Source organism: Grammomys surdaster, unplaced genomic scaffold (genome assembly GCF_004785775.1).
Source record: "Grammomys surdaster isolate TR1022 unplaced genomic scaffold, NIH_TR_1.0 336, whole genome shotgun sequence".
Classification (NCBI taxonomy): domain Eukaryota; kingdom Metazoa; phylum Chordata; class Mammalia; order Rodentia; family Muridae; genus Grammomys; species Grammomys surdaster.
Window position 1 is genome coordinate 477,419 of NW_021604755.1, and position 26,853 is coordinate 504,271.

The 26,853-nt window shown below is 44.6% G+C and overlaps 1 protein-coding gene across 1 annotated transcript in view; it reads right to left on the reverse strand.

Annotated features, from left to right (window-relative positions):
• The window catches only part of Arhgap25 (Rho GTPase activating protein 25), a 73,762-nt gene extending 47,727 nt beyond the window's left edge, over positions 1-26,035 (reverse strand). The window contains exon 1 of the mRNA XM_028778456.1: positions 25,638-26,035. Coding sequence (XP_028634289.1) covers positions 25,638-25,896 — 259 coding nt within the window. The 5' untranslated portion in view covers positions 25,897-26,035. The remainder of the gene's footprint in view (positions 1-25,637) is intronic.
• Positions 26,036-26,853: the final 818 nt, after the last annotated feature.

A 26,853-nucleotide genomic window follows, 5' to 3' on the forward strand; every position in this document is an offset into this window, starting at 1 on the left:
CACACAGAGAGTGCCACACAGAGTGAGAGTGCCACAGAGTGAGTGCCACACAAAGAGTACCACAGAGTGAGAGTGCCACATAGAGAGTACCACAGAGTGAGTGTCACACAGAAAGGGCCACAGAGTGAGTGTCATACAGAAAGGGCTACAGAGTGAGTATCACACAGTGCCACAGAGTGCCACACAATGAGAATGCCATATAGCCTGTAATAAGGGGTCTGGACAGCAGACAGTCATTGGTGTGCAGTTAGTGAATGAATAAATAAACATTTTAGGGTACATTGGCGATCACCATCAAGGGACTTTATATTTATGACAAATAATAGAAAATTTTTCTGTTTGCAGGACTTCTGGGTGTGTTCCCTTGCTCCAGTGCAGGCGGTGGCTGGTGGAAGGATTGATGCCTACTCCAGTAATAACAGCCAGTTTCTTAACACATAGCAAGTCCTTACAAGTACCCACTACAGTGCGAGTCTCCATTACTTCTGTGCATAGACAGATTCTTCATTAGGCAGTACCTGAATGTGACCTCCATCTTAAAGGCAAGGGTCTAAATTGCAAAGCTAGAGTGATTATCTCCAGCTAGTGATTCTAAAGGCAGCTATCCATCCTCAGGTCACAAGACCCAGAGAGGAACAGCATCCTGTGGTGAAGAGAGCTGCCCACATTACAAATCAAAGTGGTTATAGAGTAAGAAAGCGTGCGGAAAACAGACAGCCTATCCTTCATCTAGGTAGAAGCAAAGCCATGAGGACCGACCACAGGAAGCTCCTGGTCTTTGCCTCTGCTGCCTTAACAGAACACTTGTTGCTGAGTAATTCACCCAGATCAGAGGTCACTTGGTTTACGGCTCTGAAGGATTCACATGGCACCAGCCTCTAAGCTACAATGCCCCATGGAGAGAGAGGGAGGAGCAGGCAAACAAGAGAGGGTTGGAGTCACTTTCTGTAACAACCCAATCTCCAGATAAAGACATCCCTCCGTGTGACATAACCTCATCTCATGAGGCTCCACCTCCAGGCACTGCTGCACTGCAGTCTAAATTCCCAATATGTGAACTTTGGGGGACAGACTCAAACAGTCGGTCCCAACCCAAGTTGCCTCAAGCATTATGTATAAACAACCTCGTGCCTCTACTTCCGCCCAGTGTGTCATATGTGACACTTGTCAGGCCTTGAAAAAACACTGACAGAAAGATAGTACTGAAACCTCAAACCTACCACCCAGACTCTGTTGACACCAACAGGAAGATGGACATATTAGGTAATCCTGCTGGTCTTACCCGCTCACTGCCCATTAGAAGAACCATAAAAAGATGCTGATTGAATCCTACTGTGGACATGGAGTGGGAAGGAAGCTTCTAGGGTGCCCTTTGAGCAAAGCCCTTGCTGCCTCCGGCTGCGAACAGTCAAGGAAGTAATGACAAGTCCATTTTCACTTCATTTCGTGGAGGAGCTGTAAGACTGCAGGTAGCACAGGGACCTCTGCTCTGTGCTCTAAACTCACACAGGGACGTCCCCCAGACACTCACCCTTGAGAACAGATTCATGGAGCATCTACAGTTGTCCTCACTGCCAAGGACTGGAGTGCACCTCACTTTCGACACTTGATGGAAATGTCTTTCATGTTAGTCACATGACCATGACAACTGAATGGAGCAGAGCCCACCTTAGAAAGGAATTAGATAGTGATGAATTCTGACAGAAAAGCCAGGCACAGATATTGTCTACGTGGTAGTAGCATAGGGGTTGGTGACAGAGAAAGGAAGCTGTGTGTGTGTGTGTGTGTGTGTGTGTGTGTGTGTGTGTGTGTGTGTACTAAGAGGAAGAAGAAAAAGACGAGAGAGGTGGGGAGATGGGGATGAGGAGGGCCTGGCTTTCTGCTTTGTTTATCCATTTAGCAGCTCTGGAAACCCAGGCTAGGAACAAAGCCTGTTTCCAAAGTCTTCCTGCCTTCAGGAAAATTCTCCTTCGTCAGTGATGTCTCCCAGAACCCCTGTGAATGTTCACATTTTGGGGCTTTCATGTTTCCTAGGACTATAGAGCCTCTCCTGGGTAAGCTTCAGTTGCTACGGCTCCCTGGTTCTTGTTCTCTCTCTCTCTCTCTCTCTCTCTCTCTCTCTCTTTCCACATCTCTGCACATCTCTGCATAACAGGAAACCAAGTGTAATAACAAGAAGCTTTGCAGAGTTGTGAGCACTTCCTACTGAGCCCTGCCTCTTCCTCGATGCAGACAAGTGACAGTGAGTGGCAGTGAGTGACAGAGCAGAGAGGACAAGGTGGCCATGTCTCTAGCTGTCCAGAAGCTACCTGCCTCCCCAGCATGAACGTGAGGAAGAATGATCCACACTGTGGGATAATTAGTGCCATGAGGTATCCAGTGCCAAAAGTAAAGAGAGCTATGCCCTTCCCCCAGCATCAAGACTAGCCATTTTAGGTAAGGGTTTCTGCTTTATTATCCACTTACATTCATTAATAAATAGTGTGTTAGGGTGCTTGAAGTATTTGCATTTTATACATGTGAAAACCCTATCTTCCACTGGCAGAGTGCCTCCAGGAAAACAACACTCCAGGCCCAGCAAGACCTGAGTCCTGGAGGCCACAGGCCTTTGTCCTTCCTCAGACATTGCTTTAGTGAGCTCCAGGGACCACCACTGGTCTTTGGGAAGATTAATTTTTGCCTTGAACTCTACTCAATGTGCGAGCAATACTTTGGATGTTTTGACCAATGATACAGCCCCACAAAGGGATTCTATGTCCCACTAGAAATGGAAATAATTTACCTATGATCGGAAGTCTGATGACATAAGATATTGATTAGTGTTGTTAAGCATGATCAAAGCAATGTAGTTATGAAATACAGTATCTGCATTTCCAAAGATGCTTACTTTAGCATAAAGCAAAGGGTTACTTTGAATATAGAATTAGCTTTAAAATACCTTAATAAGGAAGAAAAAAGAACAGATTTAAAGGCAAAAAACTCAATAAACATTGAATTTCAAAAGTGGAATACAAAGGAATGTATGTGGGGGGGCACACTCAATCTTTCAAGATTCTATTTACACCCCCCACGCCTGGCATCCCACAACAATCAGCCATTGCCCTGAGTTTCTTCATGGCTATTTCCCCAAGTCGGCATTTTCAGACTCTGATGTTTACTACTCACCCTCGAATCCCTGAGATGATCCAGAGGTCACCTTTCCCTCAGATGTTCCTGCTCCCCTCTGCCTCCATCGCTTAACCAGATAATGAGTGGGGAGCACTGAGCTCCTGGTATGAGGAGTGCTCCCTGCACAGTCACTCTGCTCAAACACAGGGGCATGAGACAGAACTCAAGAAGGAAACTCAATTGTGCTTCCCTACCCCAAAACCTACCCCCGCCATTGTGCATCTCTGACCTCCAATGATAGCTCTCCTTTTAAAATAACCAAGGTTATCTCAGCAACAAAAAGAAGAAAATCAGAAAAATGTGAAACAGAATCTCAAAGTGTAGGTGAGGAGGGGGGAATATGATGGAGACCATGGAGAACAGAATAGTCTCCACATGGAAAAGAGAATGATTTCCAATGTGGTTTTATAAAGGTAAATACTTCATATACAAAGTCTACAAGATGAGACGGCTTTGCCCTCTTCATCCATGCCAAATGTCTAGAATATTCTATGGCTGCAATGATACTTAAATAACTTGCTTATATCATCCATAGTTAAGACAAATTTTGGAAAGCTCAGTGTTCTCAGAAGACTGTAAACTTGTATTCAGTACTTTCAACACCAGCCTTATTGAGGGTGAACAATGAAGACTGGAGGACTCCATGCTTGGGTACTGAAGAGCCCATGCCCCGTGTGGAGGAGCACCGCTACGTTCACAGTATCTATAATCATGTAGTTTTCCTTTTCCTTTCTTCTGTTGCGTGGTTTATCATATTGACTGACGTTTTAAGGCTTAGTCATCCTGGGTTGCAGTGATGAGTCCCATCATGACAACACACAGCCTTCACACTGTAAATTCCAGCTTGATTGTACTTGGTTGGGAGTGTTTACAGCAATGTTATAAAGGATAATGGTTTGTGTCTTGTTGTAGCATTTTTGGCTAGCTTTGATCTCAGGGTAAGGATAGCTTATAAAACAAGCTGGAAAGTTCTCTCTCTCTCTCTCTCTCTCTCTCTCTCTCTCTCTCTCTCTCTCTCTCTCTCTCTCTCTCTGGTACATCAGCTAAAAGCACTGGTTGCTCTTCTAAAGAACCAGATTTGATTTCCAGCACCCACCTGGTGGCTCGAAACCATGTGTAACACCAGTTCTGGGGGATTTGATGCCCTCTTCTGGCTTCCAAGGGTACTGGGTGCACAGTCATACATCCAAGCAGAGCATTCAACACACATAATATAAAATAAATATAAAAACATAATACTTTGATGTTCATTGGTGAAGTATCATGTCTTTCTTTCCCCGATTTGCAATTGCTGATTCAGTCTTAACCATAGTTGTAGGTTTATTCCAATTTCTTAGTTCTTCCGGGCTGAGTCTCAGTAGTGTGGCTGAGTCTCAGTAGTGTGGCATGTCTGAGATGCTCTTCCACCTATTTTAGTTATCAAGTTCGCTGGTACATAACTGTCCAATGTACTAACTCATATTATTTGTATGTCTGTGAAACAGGTGGCACTGTCTCCAATTCCAGTTTTGATTTCAGTGATTTGAGCCCTTGCTACAGCTCCTCCATGGCCCCTCTACAGGTCCAGAGCATTCTGATGGCTGTGAACATAGTTGTCCTTACACTTCTGTTAGTGTTTGCAGGGAAGGTATCTTAAAGCTTTCACTTTTAATCTACTGTGGCTTTGTGTACACAGACAGCACATTGTTGGGTCACGTTTTCTTCTCCATTAAGAAAAATGCATTCAAAATAATCATAGGTGATGAGAGACTTAATTCTGCGCATTTACTGTTTATTTTACACATTCCTTATAGTATCTGGCCCCTTATTTTCTGGAAGACTATCTTCTTCAATTGAATTTTTACAGCAAAAGGTTTAGATTTCTTATTTTCTCTTCTATATGTTATTTAGTTATTTTATATTGATTACAATTGGAATTATGGTAACAGTCCAAACTTATTCCATTCTAATTTTGATTTATCCCAATTTAACTTTAATAATATGCATATGCTATTATTTTAATGCCTTTGTCCCTTTGTCTTCAGTTCTGAAATGTCACCAAATTACATTTTTATATCTTGTAGTTCCGAGAAAATTACAAAATTTTAATCTTAAAAGTTTTAAACCCCTTAAATTATTAAGAAGAGTGCATAGTTTATAAACCAAACTTGCAATTATGGTAGCATCTAGAGTGATCTTTAACATTTCAAATTATGCAGAAATAAGGGTATTTATTTATTTATTTAAATAAGGGAATTTATTTGTTTCACAGCACTGTTATAAGTTGCTTTAATAATTGTAAGACACAACATCTCTTGAGGTCTGTATCTTTGTTGTCTTTGACTAGTGGTTAGTAACTTCCCATTTTGACCTTCAGGACCTCATTTAGAACTTCTTGCAGGATTAGTCTAGAGAATTCCCTTAGCTTTTGTTTCTCTGGGAATGTCTTACCTTCTCTTTCACTTTTTAAAAATATGTTTTAGTGCGTGTGTGTGTGTGTGTGTGTGCATGTAGAGCACATATGGTCAGGTCTTTCTTTCCACCATGTGGGTCCCAGGGATTGAACTCAGGTCATCTGATTGGGTGGCTGGCACCTTTATCTGAGCTGAGTTAGCACTATGGAAGGATAGTTTTAAGGTATAAGATTCTTGATCAACAGTTCCTCTTCTTTCTAGAAGGTTGAGTTCATCATCAGATCGAAAGCTTCTGATAAGAAATGTCTCATGATCTTGTTGAGAGTCCTTTGTAGGTGATCAGTCACTTCTCTCCACCTGCCTTTAAATTTCTCTCTATCGCTCTTTACTGACGGTTTGGCTGTAATGCATCTTTGTGGGCCCTAAACTCATCCCACTTGTAGTTAACTCAGCGTCTTGGTTCTTCATCGAGTGTGGGAAGCTTTCAGTTATTGCTCTTCAGACATCCTCTCTTCCCTTTTCTCTCTTCCCCTGAGACTCAAACAATGAGTGTATTTCTAGATTGACTCATATCTTTCAGACCCCTTAGGCTCTGAGCATTTTTCTCTAATCTGGCTTATGTTCCCCGGACTTGACTATTTCCGATGCGCCACTTTTGAGTTTGCACTTCCTCTTCATATCTGGTTTTGAAACCCTCTAGTAAGATTTTCATTTCATTTATATATGATTTTTAGCTTCAGCATTTCTTTTCATTTACTTTTGTTTTCTATCTTCTTTTCATGGATAATTTATGCTGATCTATTTTCCCCCTTTGAATAGACCATACTTTAATGTTTCTTCATTCGCTTTGTTATTTTGTTGTCCTTATTAAAAAAAAACAAAAAACAAAAAACAAGGAGAGAGAGACAGAGAAAGGGTGACAGAGAAAAGGCAAGCTCAGCATCTGAATTTGATAACACAACTCTGGGAATCAGATTTTCCCCCTTCTCCAGGGCTTTCTAGCATTTTAAATTTTGTCTGTTATGAATGTCACAGGCTATTTCACTTGCAGGAAAAAAACAGAGAAGTTCAAAAAGTCAAATCAAAGGCATGGGCCTTAAAATTTTTCTGAACGTCAATAATCAAAGAGGGAGGGCTCACTCAATGCTGGAGTAGAATAAACAGAAATGATTGCTCCTGGTTTGCCTGGAGCACAGATTTCTGTCAGTAGATGATCCAGTCTCTTTGTCTACCCTGGCTCCAGGAAGCAGCACAAGCTACTCAACGGATGTATTCCCAGCTGCCTGGCACGAGGGTGGCAATGAGACAGGTAGGTACTTGTGATGCTATTCTTGGTTGCCAGCTTGACTGTATCTGGAATGAACTACAATCCTGAAATGTAGGGAACACCTGTGAGAGATTTTCTGCTTGGTTTGAAGTAGGTGGATCCACTTTTAGTCAGGACATTTGAGGCAGGAAGACACACACCTTTGACTTGGATCTTGAGTCAGGAAGACACACCTTTAATATGGACTACAGTTGCTGCTAGAAGCCTATACAAGGACATAGAATAAGGAAGATTTCTCTTTACCCATTTGTCCTCCCCTTGCTAGCACATCTATTCTTTCACTGACATTAGAACTTACTTCTATGAGATTCCAACATATGTAGAAGACCAGCTGAGACATCCAACCTTATGGGACTCAGCAACTACTATATTCTTGGATTTGCAGCACACAGCTAGCCATTATTGAATGAGCTGGTCTGAAGCATGAAGGTCATTCCAATAAATTCTCTAGATAGATAGATAGATAGATAGATAGATAGATAGATAGATAGATAGGCAGACAGATTCATTTCATAAGTTCTGTGACTCTGGAGAATCCTGACTAAGACAATACTCATGTTTCAAGATCTTGAACTTATCAAAATTAAATGCAAATTTACCACCCAAACCTTCTCCTGGAAAACTGAAACCTCTGTGAGACACCAGAGTTCCAAGATGGTTGCACTAGGTGGATTCTCCAGGTAGGAATACAGATTCCTGGTGCTTCTGTTGTTGGGCCAGTTTCCTTTATGTTTTAGGGAATAATTCCATTCAACTAAATCCAGCCAAAAAATAAAAATTTGTCAAAAATAAAACAGCTTATGTATTTTATAATAAACTGGGTTGGGATAAATTTAGAAAACCAGCAAGTGTTTGTTAATTTATTTATTTATTTAGTGTGTATGATGAATGCGTGTGTGCACATATGTGTGAGTATCTGTGCACTTGTCACAGTGAATATGTGTATAAATGGAGGTCAGGGGACAACTGCTCTCTTCTTCCTCTGTACAGTCTAGATGAAAGTCAAACTCAAGTCATCAGACTTATGTGGCAAGTACCAAGGAGTCATCTTGATGGCAAGGGTAGATAATGTAGATGTGAATTGAGAATAAGATGAGGAAAAAAGCGACTGTGCCTCTGAATAAATCATTAGTCTCCTCTGTTGACTCTTCACTCAACCACTGCCTCCCCTCCTTCTCTTCCTTGGTGTTGCCTTCTTACTCCAGCTGTGAATAGAGCTGGCTTAAAGTCAGACCCAGGAGGACAAGGAGGAGGAAGTTGCACTTAAATTCAAGAAAAGCTTCCAAGAATATCTGTTCCTTTAGTATGCAGGAAAATGTTCCACAGCACAAATATAAACAAACAAACAGCTTGATGCCTAAAATCTAAAATGTCAGTTGATAGGTGACTGAGTTTCATTATTTTGGGGGTAGAATATTTGGGGCATGAGCTTCCAGAGGATGCAACTCTGCCATAAAATGCACACCGACTACTCCATCTGAGCGATACTTTAGAAAATGCTGGTTCTATGATCTTTGGGAGGCCTGGGGACGGAAGGCTGAGAGGTCAGATGGAAAATCACATTTGTTACACCTGATTGTAGGAGTGTTCCTGTGGGCAATACTAGTAAAGAAAAAAAATGAAAGAAGATTTTTATAAGCCACTGCAGGTACTAGCTGAAGGAAAGACTCAGAATCCCTAATATTCACAGAATTTATTTGTTCTTCACAGAGTATCCTGGGCTAAGATGACCAAGACCAACTCCTGACACTACAACCATAATCTACATAGGAAAACTTGATACTAGATTCCACCAGGATCAACACTTTTCACTCTTTGATATACGTAAGAGATTGAAGAGCAGGTAACAGAGAGGGAGAAAGTACCTCCTATCACACATCTGACAAAAGATGTATTTAGAATCTACTTTAGTAGACTATTGACTGTAGGTGGTAATCCACTTACTTCCCAGTCTGCTGCTCTCTTACAACATACTCAATAAAATACAACTCAAAACAGAAAAAAGGAGAGGGAGGAAGGGAGAAGGGGAGGAGGAGGAGGAAGAAGAAGAGGGGAAGAGGAAGGGGAGGAGAGGCACCCTCAAAACTCATCCCTGAGAAAACAGGCCATCAAAATATTTAAATTGACACTTTGTCAGATAAAAAGATACTGTATATCATTAGTGAGTATGATATGTAAAATAAAATCACAGTGGGGCACTAATACAAACATATTAGAATAAATACGGTAAATTTTAAAGTCAGCCTCACAGCAAGGACTGACGAGCAAGAAGCAGCAGCGGGTGCTTTCTTAGGAGGCTAGTCAGACAGGAAATGGTCCTGCCACTTTGGCAAACGACTTCTGACAAGTGTCTCACAGAGTTAAAAAACTCAGACTTATCAGTGTTCCCACTCCTCAGTGTTTACCTCAGAGAGACGATGCGTCATAGTCACAGAAAACCTCTAGGTAGATATTTATAGCAGCTCATAGTAATCTCTATCAGTTAGAAACGACTCCCATGCCTTTCTCTCCTCTAGATATTTGGATGTGGAGGGTGATTTTTCTCCTTGCCCTTCATAAGGACCAAATATGTGACCCCAGGGCATTCAGTACACAGGCCCTTCCCTCAACAGTGAGGAAGAGAAGAGCAACAATAAATAAAATTAAAAACTAAAGCCTATGCTTCTGCAATGTCTTAATGAAGAGGCTGCTGGCCACCTGCACAGGCTGCTGCTCTGGGAGGCTTGCTGCCACCTGGTGGCTCCTGACAGCATCAGTTCATAGGAGCTGCCAGCAGGGGCCAGCTGGTCCACTAACCAACTAAAAGCAGCTCAAACAGTCCTAGGAACTCCCTCCACCCGTTATCATTTGCACTGGTCCAGCCCATGGAGTTTAGACCAGAACAACACAGACGGAGCTAGTGAAGTCACGCCATTGCTTTCCCACCAGCCTGGTCTTTCCTTCTGCATTCCCTTACACCTAACATCCAGAAGACACCCTAGATGAGAGAGAGGTGGGGGCCACTTGTCCAGCTTGTAAGGGCTTTCTTTGCACTTAGAAACACACAGCAGTGTTTTTAACCTTTGTGAGGTTACAGACCTCATTGGGAATTTGTGTGTTCATATCCATTTCTTCATAAAACCTCTGGAGGGCGTGTAATCACTGAAACCAGCCCTTGAGCACACTGGGGAAAACCCTGATTGTAGGCCTGATATCAATGTTATCTAGGGATCATGTAAGCTACTCAGACATCATTTGGAACAGAAAAAGAGCTAGCAGGTGATATGTATGAAAATGAAAGAGAAGGATGTTGCCCATTGGGAGCAGAACTTGCCTTAATGGTCCTATGAGCTACCAGACGCCAGTGTGGCTCTTGGCCATGTCTATTCATGCTGAGTATCCTCTGACTTTCCTTTTTGCCCTGAGTACCACTTTCCAGTTTTGTACACTGGAGTTTCCTGGTCTCTCCCACCCTGTACTCGTTTCCATCCAAAGTCCTTGGCCATGAGGTTTAGGTTGGGAGTAAGAAGACAAACTCAGAAAAGAAGCTAACAGCCCTGACCACCCCGTGTGTAAGTAAACTTCAGGCTTCTCTGAGTGACTGAAGACAAACATGTCTTAATCCCTATGATTGGGGTGCAGAGCCCGCACACCAGTGAGAAACGAAATGAAAGAGCCATAAGAGGAATGCATGGCCTGGGGTATGCATTGTGGTTCTCAGAAGGCTACAGTCGGTTCATGGGTAAAGCAGGTGAGCAGAGTGCTAGAGAGGGAAAGGGGGTGCAGGAGGGAAAGAAGTGAAGCTGAGAAGGGGTGCAATCGCCTCCTTTCCCTGGATCTGTTGACACATGCATGGCTCAGTGATAAGTGTTCATTCATACAGGTGGTAGTTTGAAAGAAAATGGCCCCCACAGGCCAGTAGGGAGTGGTACTATTAGGAAATGTGGCCTTGTTGAAGGAAGTGGTCACTGGGGGCAGGCTTTGAGGTCTCAGATGCTCAAGCCATGCCCAATGGCAGTTCTCCGCCAGCTTCCTGGAGATCCAGATATAGAACTCTCAGCTCCTTCTCCAGCACCATGTCTTCCTGCATGCTACCATGCTTCCCACCATGATGATAATGGTATAAACCTATGAAACTGTAAGCCAGTCCCAATTAAATGTTTCCCAATCTCTCTGCACGGTGGAGCCCTAGTGAGGTGTCTAGAGCTGCCATTGTGCATGCTGCCAGCAGGAATGGACAAGCAATGGAGTTATTTTATGAAAATGTAGTTGGTGAGCTCCACTTAGCTACTGGTCTTACTGAAAAAGCATACAGCAGCCCCTCCCTCTGCCCACATCACAGCCTTCTCATTCCCTCCCCCTCCCCCTCTAGGTTTGCTTTTTCCCCCCTTGATACACTGGATTTCTCTCCCTGCTCTGCTGACTCATTCCCTCCTCCCCATCTTCCTCTCCCTGGCTCACCCTCACTCCTCCTCTCAGTTGCTCATTTGTATTAACTATCCTGACTACTACAAAAAAACACTCTACAGCTTCGGTATTTGTACTTCCTAGGAGTCACTTTTCTCATCCTCAGTAGTTAATATGAATTGGATTTTTCTCCAATAAAGAGAACTAGGCTATGTTGTTCATTGTACCTGTAGCCCTCAGTTTACGGCTGTTTCCTAGACAGTAAGGAAGAAAACCGGTGCCCATTTAGAGATGAGCAGGGGAGGGAAGGTAGATGAAAAGAATGCCCACAGACTCCTCAAGGCTCAAGTGGAGGAATTCCTTGCTCATACTCTAGAAGACTTTGATATAAGAAGCAAGGAGTATTCCCAGTGATCCTAGCCAGCCGTAGAGGCCCCAGGACTGAGAGTATCCAAATTCTCAGTCTCTTCCCCAGTGTCCAAATTATCTTCTGAAGCCAGAAGTCAGTCAGTCTATCTATCTATCTATCTATCTATCTATCTATCTATCTGAAAGCCAGAAACCTCTAGATCAAGCCACTGTTCTGTCATAATAACAGCAACCAGAGATAACAAACGTAAATATGCTTTGGCCACATTTTAATTTAATGTCCCCAAGATAGAGGAAAGTCTGAAAAAGCCCAGCTATCCCACAGCATTTTCGGTGGTAGCTACCATGTGAAGGCACATCCTGATTCCTGGAGGACCTGAAAGTAAATTAAAGAGACAAAGCTTTGACTTTAGGGAACTTACAGTGCACTTGTGCAAACAGATGAGATCATTTCAGACTCAAAATCACATTGTCGCGAAGAGACGAGGCGAGAGGTGGGTGCAGAGGCGAGAGGTGGGTGCAGAGGTGCTGGAGCACACCAGACTGTGCTCAGGCAAAGGCTCTTTGTTTTCTCTAAAGCTGAACAAGCATCAGATAGGACACGGCAAAATCTCAGAAGGGGCATTTCAAGGAGAACAGACGCCTGTCCTTGAAGAACCCCAAGCAGAATGCTTCCAGAACTGGAGGTCAGCGTGCCTGGGCACAGGCAAGAAGACCAGAGCCCTTGCAGATAGGTTGGTAAGGGCGTGCCTAGCCTACAGACGGAGACTGATTTTTTTTTTATATTTAATTCTAAGCACATTGATAGCTTGAAGGAACAAATGACATGATTTGATTCTTTTTAAGAAGTGCTGAGTGGGACCTGGTGTAGAGAATGTGTTGCTTGGAAGAGTGGGAGGAGGGCCAGGGTGAGAAATGCTGCGGTTTCCAGGGTCTGGGACCATAGCGAGGTCAGACCAGAGACAGGCTGGAGAGCCCAGGGCTTCCTCAGGGGATTCGTGTGATAGGAGCAGAAAGGGAGAATGAAGCCAACTCAGTCTGGCCTCAGCACCTATGTGAAGAGTAGAGCCTCTGACTAAAGCCAAGTAAAGTGGATGGGAAGAAAATCGAGGATCCTGTGTTAACCAAAGTAAGGGAGAGAAGCCTCTAAGGCATCCAAGCAGACGACCGAGCTATGCAGAATCCACAAGAGAGGCCTCAGCTAACAGTAGAGTGGCCGCTGAAGAGTCACGCCACAGGAAGGCCTCAGACCGCCTAGCTAGTTGTGCTGGATGAGCAGCAGACCGGTGTACTAAGTCCTGGTCAAGGCCAAACTTCACAGACATGCAGCTCATGCCATGCGGTCAAATGCTGTCCTACCCTGACAAGGTTCCTGCACCTAGGTTGATGCTCAGCTGCCGCCATCTTGTGATTCTTAACGCTTTCTGAACAAGAACCCTGATGTCTCCCCGTGAACGACCATAGCCAGTGCTGCCTGAGACTCCTGAGTGTTAGGAAGTGTGATGGAGGAGGGTATACTGCTGAAGGGTCTCAGAAAGACTGGGTACTGAAATTGAGGCGAGCCAGAAGGTGTGAGAGCAAATGAGCCCTGAAAAGCCTCTTCCCAAGGTAAGGATGTCTGATGGCTTTGTGAGGCCTGGAGGTGGGCGGAGCACAGAGTCCGGGTGATCACATCCCAGTGGCTTCCTTACTGCCTCAACCTGAGGAGACTGTGGAGGCCCACTAATATGCAGGTGTCCAGATAGGCACCCACTGTTCATGTCTGAAGGCAAAACTGGAGGTAAAGGTAGGAGCCGATGGAATCTCTTCGTGACAGGAAAGGGGACGATTCTTTTAGCTGCCACATTTTTCACTTTGAAATATAAACATCTCAACAAGAGTATGAAGAACTGTTAAGGCCTTGAGAAGGAGAAAAGCACGGCAAATAGCTAGGAAGACAACTGGAGGACTTGCTTTGGCTCCTGGCATCAGAGTTCAATCCAACATGGGAGAGGACACACTTGGGCAAGGCAACACTCCTGATGGCCAGGGATCAGGGAGAAAGTAGTCATTGTACTGCAGACCCTCTCCCCACCCTGACCCTCCCCCCGTTTTTAATTCCTTCTGGGCTCCTAAGACAAACTAGATTCTTTTTGGAAGCCCCCTCAGAGACACAGCCAAAGGTGTGCCTTCCTTATCTCATCACAGGGGCCCAGAATCCTCTCAGGCTGACAAGAGTTTGGGGCAAAAGAAAAGAAACTTTGGTGGATATAGATTCTGTGGCTTGAGAGAGGAATGTCCTTTCCTAGTTCATGTTGAAACTCAATCCCCAAAGTAGCAATGCCTTAGCAAACTATTGAGTAACCGTAGCAAGTTATTAAGTAAGTTCTTCATTTTCCAGAGCAGAATTAAGGCCTTGAATGGCATGAGCTATGCCCTGAGGTCACTGTGCTGAAGGCTTGGTCTCTAGCTTGCAGTGCTACTGAGAAGTTTCAGGTCTTAAGGATGCTGACCTTACAGTGAATTAATCCACTGACTCCAGAAAATCAGGTGGGCCCTGGGGAGCTGGATCCCAGTGGAGGGTGTAGAGGGGCCTCTGGAGGGCACATTTTGTCCTTGGTCTCTGCCATATTCCCCATTTCTCTCCTGCCTCCTGCCCACTAGACACTACAATCTTTGCTCAGCTATAAGCCGTCTTCCATGTTTGGTCTCACTTCATGCCAAAAGAAATAACACTGATTGGGCATGGTGGCACACAACTTTAATCCCAGCATCGGGAGGCAGAAGCAGGTGGGTCTCTGTGAGTTTGAGGTCATCCTGGTCTACAGAGCAAGTTCCAGGACAACCAGGTATGTTATACAGAAGAACCCTGTCTTGAGAGTGAGGGACAGTGAGAGAAGATGAGGGCGGGGAAAGAGACACAGAGAGAGACACACAGAGAGAACTAAATGAGTTAACTGAGACATTCAAAACAAGAGATAAAGTATTCACCTAGGGTGATAGTCATAAGCCGAAAGTAGAAGCAGTTAGCCCAATGGTTAGACTTTCTCCAGAATATTCAGAGTGGCAGGGAGTGGAGTGAGAGAATAGAAAGGAGGTAACCTGAGTTCACAGGATCTGGAAGTCACGGAGGTGAGGTCAGAGGTGGTGCAGTGTGCAGTGCCTGGCCTGTGCTGGTGGGGGTGGGGAGGCTCTGCCTAGCAACCTACGAAGAAGCAGAGTGACCCCCCCTTCAGACACTGATCTGGGTGGCAAAGGGCTGATCTTGTAATCTAACCCATGTGAATGTGTCCTTAAGGGTTGTATTCTCAAATTCCATCCCAGTCCTATCTCTATGCAAGGACTGGATTCCCAAATCAAGATCTTTTTCTTTTTATTCAAGAAATATTTTAATCTGGAAGTAAGTTAAGAAGACAAACAGGTCTTTTACATTTTCCATTCATTATAATTCTAGGCATTTCAGGCCATAGAAGGATGAACCTTGTGGAAGCTTTAGGCTTCTCAGAGAACTGGTTAAATACAGGGCTTTCTGGACAAGTATACAGAAAACGGATCAAGTTTCTCTGGAGCAATGGAACCACAGAACATTGTCTGTGGGCGTCCTCTGCTGGCTGTAAATGAGAATGCAGTCTGGAAGTGGACGGTTTCTTAGGCACAGATAGACTGGAATGAGACACACATCAGCATTTAGGGCCTTACAGAATAAACCCAGTGTTGGTTCTTTAAATGTTGTAATGACAGTCACACTCCTATGCTATATCTGAATCTTTTTGTGGGGTAGGACTCTTTCCTCAGATAAAAGGCACTGTTGAAATATTTTAAACAAATTGTATTCTTTGAGAAATTTCAGACGTTACCGCCCCTCCCATTCTCCCCACCCCCGCTTTGACTTGCCAGATTCATGTTTTCTTTTTTAAAGCCACTAAGCCCACTTAAAGATGCCAGACTGCACACAGATGTCCAATCATCTACCAGTATGTGGGCCTATAGAGCGAACAGGCTCCCTTGCTCACAGCATCTGATCTTCTACAGGCATGTGGGCCTACGAAGTAAACAGGCTCTCTTTCCCTCAGCAGTTATCAGTTGTCAGTAGCTACTCAGATAAGGATGGGGCTTCACGAGTCCCTCCCAGATCCAGGGTGGAATTGTGGCTGAGCGGACCTTGTCAGCCCCGCTGTAAGTTCATGTCTGCAGCATCCTTGTCGTGACCAGAAACCACTCACAGCAGCTGTAATCTACAAACTGTCAGAATCTTGATCTTTTTATCTCCAAGAGTCCTGAGCTGACTGTCCAGCACATAATAAACACCCAATGATACGTATCTACCAGATACATATTGGAACAATTTCCTGGGGAACTAATCCCACATGGCAATGGGGAGGGAGGGGCAGAGTTGGAAGAACACCCAAAAAGTAGGATTGCAAACTTAGGAGTTGGATGCAGGATAGAGACATAAGGGTAGGGGTATTGCATGACTCTGGGAAGAGGCTTGCTACACAGCGACAGATGTGGACTCCAATGTGTGAGCAGAAGGGAAGATTTCTTAAAGCAAATGGAAGAAGCTACAGCAACAGCTTCAGATAAGCTAAGAAAAGAACTTGGAAGGACTTTTGGAGACTAGGGAGAATGATTCCTGACTTAACGATGTTTTCCCCAGCTCCATGTCTACCCCCAGATGCCATGGCCTTGTGAAACAATTCTATCTGATAAACTCACAAAATACCTTGAACAGCCCCCCACCCCAAGCCCAGCTCATGGAAGGGAGACCTTGAAATGCTCAGAGCGAGTTCAGGGCCAAAATAAAGATGAAGTGTGGAGCACAGGGCACCCAGGCTGACAATCTGGGGGTGATAGGTAAGCTTCTGTTATCATGGTGACTTGCCATTAGTGATGTAAGGAAGTACAGAAATGACTGGCTGCCAGAGACCAGAATCCAGCAGCAAGGAATCTGGAATCATTTAGAAACAAGATCTGCCTAAGGCACATTTGAGATGGCTGAGGAGTGCAGGCAGGGCTCATCAAAGCCAGTCAGTCCTGGGGACATAATCTGCTCAGCTTATCTGTGACGGGCTTGAGGTTAAGGAAGCTGTTCCTCAGAAAGGTGTGTGTTGGGAGAGGGCGGGTACTTTCCACATGAGAGGCACATCGGACAGCCAAGAACGTTCTTTGAGAAGCACCCGTCAAATAGGGGTGAACAGATTGGTGTGAGCAAAGAGATGAGCTGGTGAATGGATGACATCACTGGCTTGAATGTACTGAAGGTGCCACTGCTCCGTGGAATCTAAAGGAGAGAGGAGTGTGGACAGACATGTGAAGAAATGGTCCTCAGGACCAACGTGCTCTCCAAACTCATCTTAGACAGATCATAGTGTTCAGTTGCTACTGAAAAACATGAAATCTGTCCATAGGGTATATAGCAGGGGTATTGATCCAGTGCATGTTCTTGGGTGCCTTCATAGAAAGGGGTTTATGAGATCTTCGTGTTCATATAGTCAATCACTTTCAAAGAAAACTGTAAATTATGATCGAGGACCAACAAGGCAAGTATGCTAATTGATGCTGATCTATGCTAATCTATGCTAATCTATGCTAATCTATGCTAATCTATGGGCAGACCTTGGTGTGACTCAGCTTCCTGGAAGCAGAGATGGAAAGAAGAACATAGTAGGTGCTGGTGCCTTATCAGGAGGGAGCGCATAGGGTAAACCTCTGAGCACTGGAAACAGCCTTCTCGTGTGGAGCTCTAGGTGGGAGCTGCTGCCACATGGCAGTCCTTGCTTCCAAACCAACAAACTTTCAGCAAGTCTTGAAGTAAAAATAAATCCCGAGAGTACCACACGAAATAAAGCATGCTTGGTGGGCTTTCCCCTGTGAGCGGCCTAAGCACGGCTGCTGGTCTGATCTTAAAGATGGTCTGAGCTTAAAGATGAGGTTGACTATAAACAAATGACATAGATTTGCTGACACCGTACATATGTGATGTATCGGAAAGACTATTCCTCTCTCATAACACAGAGGTGTTCCGATTCTTATTGCAGAATAAGCCATGTGTCCTAGATGTGCTGTCAAACCGTCAGCATCATCCAAGGCCACGCCCTTTCCACACCTCATGCCTCACTGGCCTCCTCCTCCTGTCAGTCATCAACAGACAGTCCAACCTTCCGAAACACTCACGACCATGCCAACTCTTCCAGGCAACTTCGGGTCATCCTTACTCATAAGTCCACAAAGTAAAGAACAAACTGTTATGATAAAAAGCGACTGACCAAGTTGTCAGGGCCGAGTCATATCACCAAGTTCAGGAGCACCCACAGGTATCAACTTAAAGGAGTCAGCTTCTCTGTGGAAACGGTTCATAAAGAACCATTATACCCTCTTCCAGAGATTAGCTGAGTCATGGTGGACCGGGTGCCTGGTGGTGGAAGTGGGAAGAGAGAGGAAGGGAAGTCAGCTGAAGTCTGCAGTGGGTGAGCTGTGCTTGGGAAATGCAAGAGGGGCGGCTGCTGCCGGTTACATCATGAGCCCTTCTAGTCTAGTTCCTTTCTTGGAAAAGGAACAATATAAAATATGCACAAGATGCCACACAGTAAATTAACACAGGATAGAACAGAAGTCTGAGACTCACTGAAGAATGCACACCTAGATCTTCTTAAACTGTGGCTGCAGCCCCACAGAGGTTCCTGTGACTGATGTGGAAGTCATGGAAATTATGGCAACAGTAAAAGATTTCTGAATATGCAATGACCAAAAGTTAATTCGAACTCAAACACATGCTGAATGTGAGGTGTTTGGCACTTGCCTACGTTGTCCCAGGATTTTACTGCAGTCCTGGTTCGGAACATACAACATGCACACTTTGCGCTGTGCCTGACACCACACAACACACACTGCCTACGCCTGGCTGGTAGTCAAGACTGTCCCAGGTTACTCATTACAGGATTCTATAACATACAAAAATGTCCACTTCTGTAGTAGCAAAATGGTTCAATTAAAAACATTTTCTTACCTTCAGTCTTCGGCATGCCAGTAACAAATTAGTATACTTTGGGGCTGAATTGAATTAGAATCTTTGGTTTGAATTTTGTTTGAGTTGACTTGAGTTTCATTCAAAAGAAATTATTTCATGAATTTTGACTTACAATTGGGGCAGAATTTCTAACAATTTCTGAAATGACCCTAAACAACTTTTGCCATCTTGCTTCTATTTTTATGTATATTTTTTATTCTTATGTTACGTGTGTGAGTGTTTGTCTACAAGTATGCACGTGTATCACGTACGTGGGTGATGCCTGCAGAAGCCAGAAGAGGGTACTCAGTCCTCTAGAACTAGAGCTACAGATGGTTGTGAATTGCTAAGTGGGTGCTGGGAACAGAACCTGGGTCTTCTGCAAGAACAGACAGTTTGGCTAACCACTTAACCATCTTCTTCACTGAATCCCATTTTATATTGCATATTTATGCTAAGTAATGTTCTCAGCACCGACAGTTATAAAATCAAAATATTAATTAGCTCTGAAAACCCTTGAAGACCCTGTAGTCTGCAATATCAAATATGCAGCCAAGATTGAATTCTCCTTGCAAAAAATAAGCAAATGCATCTTTCTCACTAGTGTGTAAATCTGCTCTCATTTCTAACAAGTGGTAAAATTAAAAGCATATCTGACTTATTTGAAAATTTGTTTATAACTTACTACCAATAAATATTGGTTTGTATAGCAACTTAAAATACCTATATACCTGAGTTGTGTAAAAATCCCCTGGGCTACAAAGGTCTTAATCAGAAAAAGTTTAAGAAACAATGGTCAGTATCCTATGGAAGGAAATGGTTGGACAGGGAAGATGGCAGCAGCAGACTTGTGGGTCTGTGGTGTCCCCCGTGACCCACGTAGCTGCTTCAGCACAGTCTTGTAGTTTGTTCCCTGTTTGCCTCTACTTATCTGTAGGTTCCTGTAGAGAGACTATCTTGTGTACTGTGTGGACGCATCACCTGTCAGTTCAAACAACCTATGGCCTATAGGAAAGAGAAGACTAGAAGGTGGGGGCCTGGGGAAGCAGAGAGAATTCTGGGATAGAGTGAGGCACGGGAGATTCACCTGGGAAGATATGACAAGACAGACACATGGTGCCTGAGCACAGGTAACCAGTCACGTGGCAGAATGTAAGCTAGAGTAAATGGGTTGTGATCTACTCAGAGAAGAGCCTAGCTATATGGCCAAGATATTTGTAAAGATATTTTGAGCCTGGGTCTTATTTCTGGGGGCATGGGGCTGGGAAGAAGAACCAGACCTAACTTCTACAGGTTCCAGAGAAATAGGCCAGCTGCCTTTACATCTGGCTGCTAATCCTATGAATTTCTTTTTTCAAAGAAAAGTAATGGTGTGTTAAGCGGGGAGAGGCAAATCATCTTTTCTCTCTGTGACTTTCTTATCTCAGTTCCTCCTAGGGTTCTGCAAAGCTTCCGCTGCTGCCCTCTGTGATGGAGCCCTCCTCCGTGGCTTGTGTCTTATTGTTGCATTCATGATTTCCCAGTTTCCCCTGGGGTGCAGTTGGCTTCAGCTGCTATGGCCACAGCTAGGGCCCCATTCAAGCCTTTTGGGCCCTCCCATGGCATATCTCATGATACCTAGGTAGCCCCGTTGCTGTTACTCATGCAACGTTTTCTCTTCCAGGCTATCCTGTGTGTGAAAGGACGGTTGTCACCAACGTGTCCTTCCCAGCAGATCCTTGAGTTCTCCCGTCTGCGGCTGTGTGGATCCCCATGGAGTTCCGAGATGCTTTCTTTGTAGACGGTCGTGTGCCAGACAGACACACAGCAACACAGATAGCTCCTGTTAGCTAATTAATGCTATGTAAGCCCAGGCCAAAACCATCTCAACCCACACCCGATTTAAAAGACATGGATTCTGAGAACCACTGAGCTCGCCACTCAGCTCCTAATCTAGCGTGAAGTGCAGACTGCCTTGTGTCTGCAGATAGCACTCAGTGTGCAAGCGAGTAGAAAAACATGTCTTCCCTTTACATTAAAATTGGTTTTCTCCCTGCTGCTGCTACAGGAGACCCAGAGAGGACATTCAGCCTTCATTCCCTAAGTGGCCAGAAGGCTGCTCTCAGCCTAGACAGTGGAAGGCATGTCCCTCTGTTTAACATTAACAATTTAAAGGTAAGTTGACAATAGCCTAGGGACAGTTTTACTCAAATAAGGGACATTGACGTAACATGTCTACATGTAACTTCTGCAGAAAGACAGGTGTGGCCCTGGAAGGAGTGCCTGCTCTGTGTCAGTGAGGGAAGGTGTGTTTCCAGCCATGGCTCTGCTGCCTGTGTGGTAATTTTCAGCTTCTGGGGACACTGAGCTGCACATGGAGCACAGTAACAAGAACCTCAGAGCCGGGTGGTGGTGGCGCACGCCTTTAATCCCAGCACTTGGGAGGCAGAGGCAGGCAGATTTCTGAGTTCAAGGCCAGCCTGGTCTACAGAGTGAGTTCCTCTGTACAGAGAAACCTGTCTCGAAAAACAAAACAAACAACAAACAAAAAATGACCTCAGAAAATAGACTACCTTGGCCCAGACCCAGGCTGATCTGGATTAGCATGTGTTAAGTTTGACAATTAAGTGTAAAGAAGTCTCTAAAACTGAATTCACAAACACGCTTGTCCTTGGTCACAGTGGACCTCACTGGGGAGCAGAAGCATTCGGTGTCCAGGTGGACTCAGGCAGGCTGGCCTGGCACCCGTGGAATGATGGCGCCTTGGGAGTGGTAGGAACAATGTACCTGGGACATCTGTGGGATGTGTGGACAGACATCCATGGAACAGCCAAGTGCAGGTCCTAGCCTAGTGGAGCCCCTTGAGCTCACATAGGGCTCACATGGAGCCAGCGGCTGAGCTGCTAAAGGAGCATGGGCTGTGTGAAGACCTTGGCCAATGTGCTTGGTCAAGGACTTGGGAATGGGTGCTAGCTTTGAGTATTTTTAATCATACAGTAACACTCATTCTTTTTTTGTTTTGATTTTTTTTGTTTTTCGAGATAGGTTTTCTCTGTATAGCCCTGGCTGTCCTAGAACTCACTCCGTAGATCAGGCTGACCTCGAACTCAGAAATCCACCTGCCTCTGCCTGCCAAGTGCTGTGATTAAAGGCGTGTGTCACCATTGCCCGGCTACACAGGTTCTTAATACAGAACATTTAGGATAATCATGTATCATGTATGAGCACGTCTCACTGACAGTCTTTTCCTATAGTTAACCACTATTAGCAAACCTTGCATGGTTTTGATAGTTTGTGTATAACTGAATTTGTTTTGTTGTCCATTTGATATATAACCACATGTGTGGATTCGTGAGATAGGACCTTCATAAATGCTTTTTCCATCTTTGTGCTTCCAAAAGAGCAATAATCCTGAATTTGATACGATCCAACTCTGTTTTTCTTTATAGTTTTTGCTACAAGCATGTGTAGTTTTTAAACTTAATATGGATACATTTCACTCTGTCATTCTGAGAATTCCAGTATTAAGTTGTTGGTGCACCATTTCACTTGGGCAAAAACTAATTGGTAAGACTCTGCTCTTGGGAAGTGTTCCATCTTCTACAGCTGCTCCCCGGCACTAACCCCTCCCTTGCCGATGACATGTAGACGTCTCCTGCACATTAACTGGCACGCATAGCTCTTCTCTAGGATGTGGTCTCCGGAGAGAAACACAACAGGGTAAGATTTGCGAATCAATCAGAAGAGCTCTGTCAAGCCGTCCTCCACAATGGTGGCAGGCTTGCCTTGTGAGACTTTCCCACACTGTGGCGTGGATAACCCTTGGAATTATCAGATTTCCTCAGTTGATTTGATTTAGTGGATGAGAACAAATGTTCCATGATGCTTCTCATTTGCACTTCCCGACTAATAGAATTGTATATTGTCATGTTTATTGGTCAAGTATTATTATTTTTGTTTCCTATATACTTTCCAACCATTCATAGGTGTCTTTTAACTAAAATGGGTGGGTAACGTTTGTATAATATTGAAGGTTCCTAGCTCAGCAATCTGCACACTTGGTTACATATCAAACAAACAAACAAACAAACAACAACAATAATAACAAATCCAGGACAGCAAACCATCAAAAACATGCAAGGTTTGTTAACAGTGGTCAACTATGGGAACAGACTTTATCAGTGAGATGTACTCACACACGATACATTATTACTCTAAGTGGTCTGCTAGAGTAAAATGGTAGGTAATACTACATCTGAGGAAGAAAGATGTGTTCCTGGTCCCACCTCAAACCCAGACTAGTGCCCTCGAACCTTCTATGTCTAACTTTTGTTCCCCATCAGGACTGATGGGTCAGGTGCAAGGTGGCCAAATTCTCTGTCTCTCATCTCTGCACCAGGAGCCACCCAGGCCATGCGGGTGGTCTCCTGGCAGTTCTGGTACTCTGACAGTACCTGCCATTCTCTGAGGAAGAGCATAGCTGCACTGTCCTCCCCCAAGTGTAGGAGGTGTTGGCTTTCTCTCCAGCCCTGGTTCAGCACTCAAGATTAGAGAAACTGAACGGACAAGCAGGCCCCGTGCTGGGCTCCATGTGGTGGGGGTGGAGGTCTTGTATTTTCCCATCAAGAACCTTTCTTGAGGTGCTCATGCTTTCTCCCATGCCCTTCAAATCACATCTTAGTAAGAGCCTCCTAAAAACTGAACTAGAAAGTGAATCGTGACGTGTGGGCTCCAATCCCCCATAACCTTATAACAGCGACACTTTGGTACGGTGGTCTAGGGAAAATATTACTGCCACCTCGCCCCAGAGGACATTTGGCAACATCTGGAGACATTTTTGGTTGCTACAGTGGATGGTGGTAGAAAGGTGTTACCATCCTCCAGAGGGTAGAGGCCAGGGATGCTGCAGGAAATCCCCTGCAATCAAGAATTATCCAATCACAAATGTCAACAGTGAGCAGGCTGAGAAGCACAATCCTTCTATACCATACTATCCAGGCTAGAAAGCCACAGTTCCTGGCTTCCCTGTGGGGACTCTCAATTACACTACCTTCCTCCGGAAGTGGCTTTTCTGGCACTGAAAAACCGATTCCTACAGCTGTATATAGACTTGGGATGTGGGAGAAGGGACTGGAGATCTTGTAACTAAGCCAAGTACTTTCTCATCAGGGGGTTCTACCTATATGATCTGGATCCCAGTTCGTGTGACACTGTTACGTGGTGACAAACATGTAGATGTCGTGGGTAACAGCAAAGACTCTTCTAAACTGTATGTGCTTGCTATTATACGTCATTAAGTGATACTAAGTAATAATGCAGTCTGGTAATCAGACTTCAAACATTGTTTGTCCTGTGGATCCAGGCACTAGGAACTGTGTCACTTGCACAGTGACCAAGCCTCCCGCGCTTAGCTCAGGGAACTGACAGCTCATCAGATAGAGATGCTCATTAAAAGGCAGGATCCTGGGTCCTCTCTTGAGAGTCTGGCTTCACAGTCAGGGTAGATTCTGAGAGTCTATGTTTTCAGCCAGGAGTTAAGGGTGTTCTACAGTAAGCAATCCAGGGGGTCACCTGTAAGAACCACTCAAAGAAATTATGGAACCCCACTTAGTCTAATCCTAGGCTTGAAAATCCAATGTGATGATTTTCTATATCTCTGAAAAAAATCTAACATTTATTTTCTCAAGTTTCCAATTTTAGCTGAAATATGGAAGGTAAAAGAACGAGATGCCGTACTTGGAGAGGCAGGACATTTACCACGGAGCAAGGGGACAGATATTCTACCTTAAAAATCAGTCTGAGTGACTTAGAGTGAGAGTTAGACATGTATTTTTGTATGGGCGGGCGAGAAGGCTCTTCCCTGTGTCACATTTTGGAATTGGCCTCAGCACACAGTTCCAGCTCTGTTTGGAAATGTGGGCTCCTGATCACCAAAATAAATGGCTTCTCTGGTTACTTTCAGTTTCATTTCAAAGCCCCTTTTTTCCTGACCTGATTCCTGTTTGTGAGTTTACCGTGGGCTACTTATTTTAACACACCAACCACAATGAACCATCTGGCCAAAACTTTCTTCTAAGAAAAATCCTTCTATGCTGTTGCAAGCACCTCAACACTAAAAAGTCTAAAATCAAGAAATCATCTCACTAAGTAGACAGTCGTGTGTGTGTGTGTGTGTGTGTGTGTGTGTGTGTGTGCGTGTTTCATATGACTATGATCAATTTAAAGATAAAATTCAACAACAGAAGATATATCAGGTATTTAGGTCATGCTGATAATCCAAGCATTAAAGTAAAGCAGGTGGGTCTCTGTGAATCTAAGTTTCTACAGCAAGTTTCAGGCCAACTAGAGTTACAGAGTGAGAGTCCATGGGTGGGAGAGAAGAAAACAAGATATCTATATAATAACAAACAATAGATTTGAAACAATATATCACCATTGTTAAGGGAAAATGATATGACCATCTCGAATTATCCTTCATAGCTAACTGGAGTCTATCTTTTCCAGCTCTCCTGAGTTCTCCCACATTCTGTTCCTTAGAACACTGGCTTAGACTTCGACAGCCTCTACACTCATTCCGTTCTCCTGGTCTACTTTAAACTGTAGGTAGCCCTTCATTAGCCTCTGGGCTCACAAAAATGTGACACTTCCTTGAATTCATCCACAGATGAATCACTTCAAAATACTCCAGTCTCTGTCCTCTTACTGAAAGTCATTCAACAGACAGACGGCTTTCCATGCCAGACAGAACCGACTCTCTGGCGACATGAACAAAATCTCAAGTTTTTTGTTCAATGCACAGCCTAAACCATCCAAAGTTCCCTTGACCCACGTAGCCCCCGCTCAGAGAGAAGAGAACCAGTTCCAGCATGCCCGGAACGTCCCAGGACACATCCACCTGCATGCACATTTCTGCCAAGCTTGGTGTTGCTGTGTGGTGTGCTTTGGCTGACTGAGTTCCCACAACCCAGCATGCAAATAGTAGGGGCTCACGAATAAGAAGCCCCAGGAAAGACCTGGACCCTGACCTTACCTATTTTCGCAGCCTCCATTTTCAAGGGGAAATCCCAGTTCCTTGGCAACTTCAGGGACATTTTGCTTCCAATTTGGGTGAGTAGCCGGTCAAGTGGCCAGTGTGTCACAGGCTGTGCCTTTCTTGCTTTTCTGATCTTCCCTTCGGTTCCTCTGCCTTCTCTGCCTGGTGACTGCTTTGCAGGCACTCTTACGTTCCAGACCGATCTGCCCACGTGTCTCCTCCTTTCTCTCACATGAACTGGCCATCCATCTGTCATTTGGGGTTGGCACTGAAACTCCCCAAGCCCCACCCACAGTCCCCCAGGGGCTGGCACCCTGCTTTGAGTTCAGATTTACCAGAAATATCCCAGTCGACACTGCCTTTTGGGATGCAGAGCCCCTCCTCGGAAGAATCTCGGGCCTTACTGAAGTGAAGTTGTGATAAACAACTGGTTTTTTTTTTTTTTTTTAACTGTCTGCTTCCTTGCGTTTTGAGGAAGTGGGTAGCTGTTCGGCGTTGTAGCGTTATGAACACACTTTCTTCAGAAGATGTTGTTTAGAAATTTTTGTAAAGCTAGTGCATATTTGTGTTATAAGGCTGTGGTTTTAATTAGATAGAAAGAGAATCCCAAGGCTCTGGCCATGTGCCTCGATGCCTGTGTTCTCCTCCTCCTTGCCTCAAGCTTTCTAAAAGTGGCCAGGCAGGCAGCCAGCATTCTGCCCAAGTTACCATCTTTAAAAATTCCTGCTGTGTAAGGGCCACACAGCTCACACCTGCATGGGTAAAAGGTTTCCAGTGGTCCCCACCTGATGCATGCAGGGTTGGGATGCACTCAGTAGGTAGGTTGATTCCAGCCAGGCAGAACCACACAAAGGGTCACTGCATCTTCCCCTTGGTGTATGCTGTGGTGTTTACAAGACCACCATGTATAAAAAACTCAGTTTTCTTCCCCTTTTAACAGAATCTTCCTGGGCCTCCATGTCTTCTTCAGAGAAACAGGATCCTTAACAACTGAGTTGTTGCAGAGGCCGTTGGTACAGGCTCTGACAAACAGTGGTTACCCCGTGAGCACTGATTTGACCTTCATTCTATCTGGTTCAGTTTGTGGCAGGCCTTTACATCTTTAACTGGGTCAGCTGAAGCTAGCGGTTAAGTTTCTAGGCCTCGAACCAGAAGGCTGTGTTCAATTCCTAGTTTCACCATCTTCTGGCTGAGTGACTTTGGATACAACCTC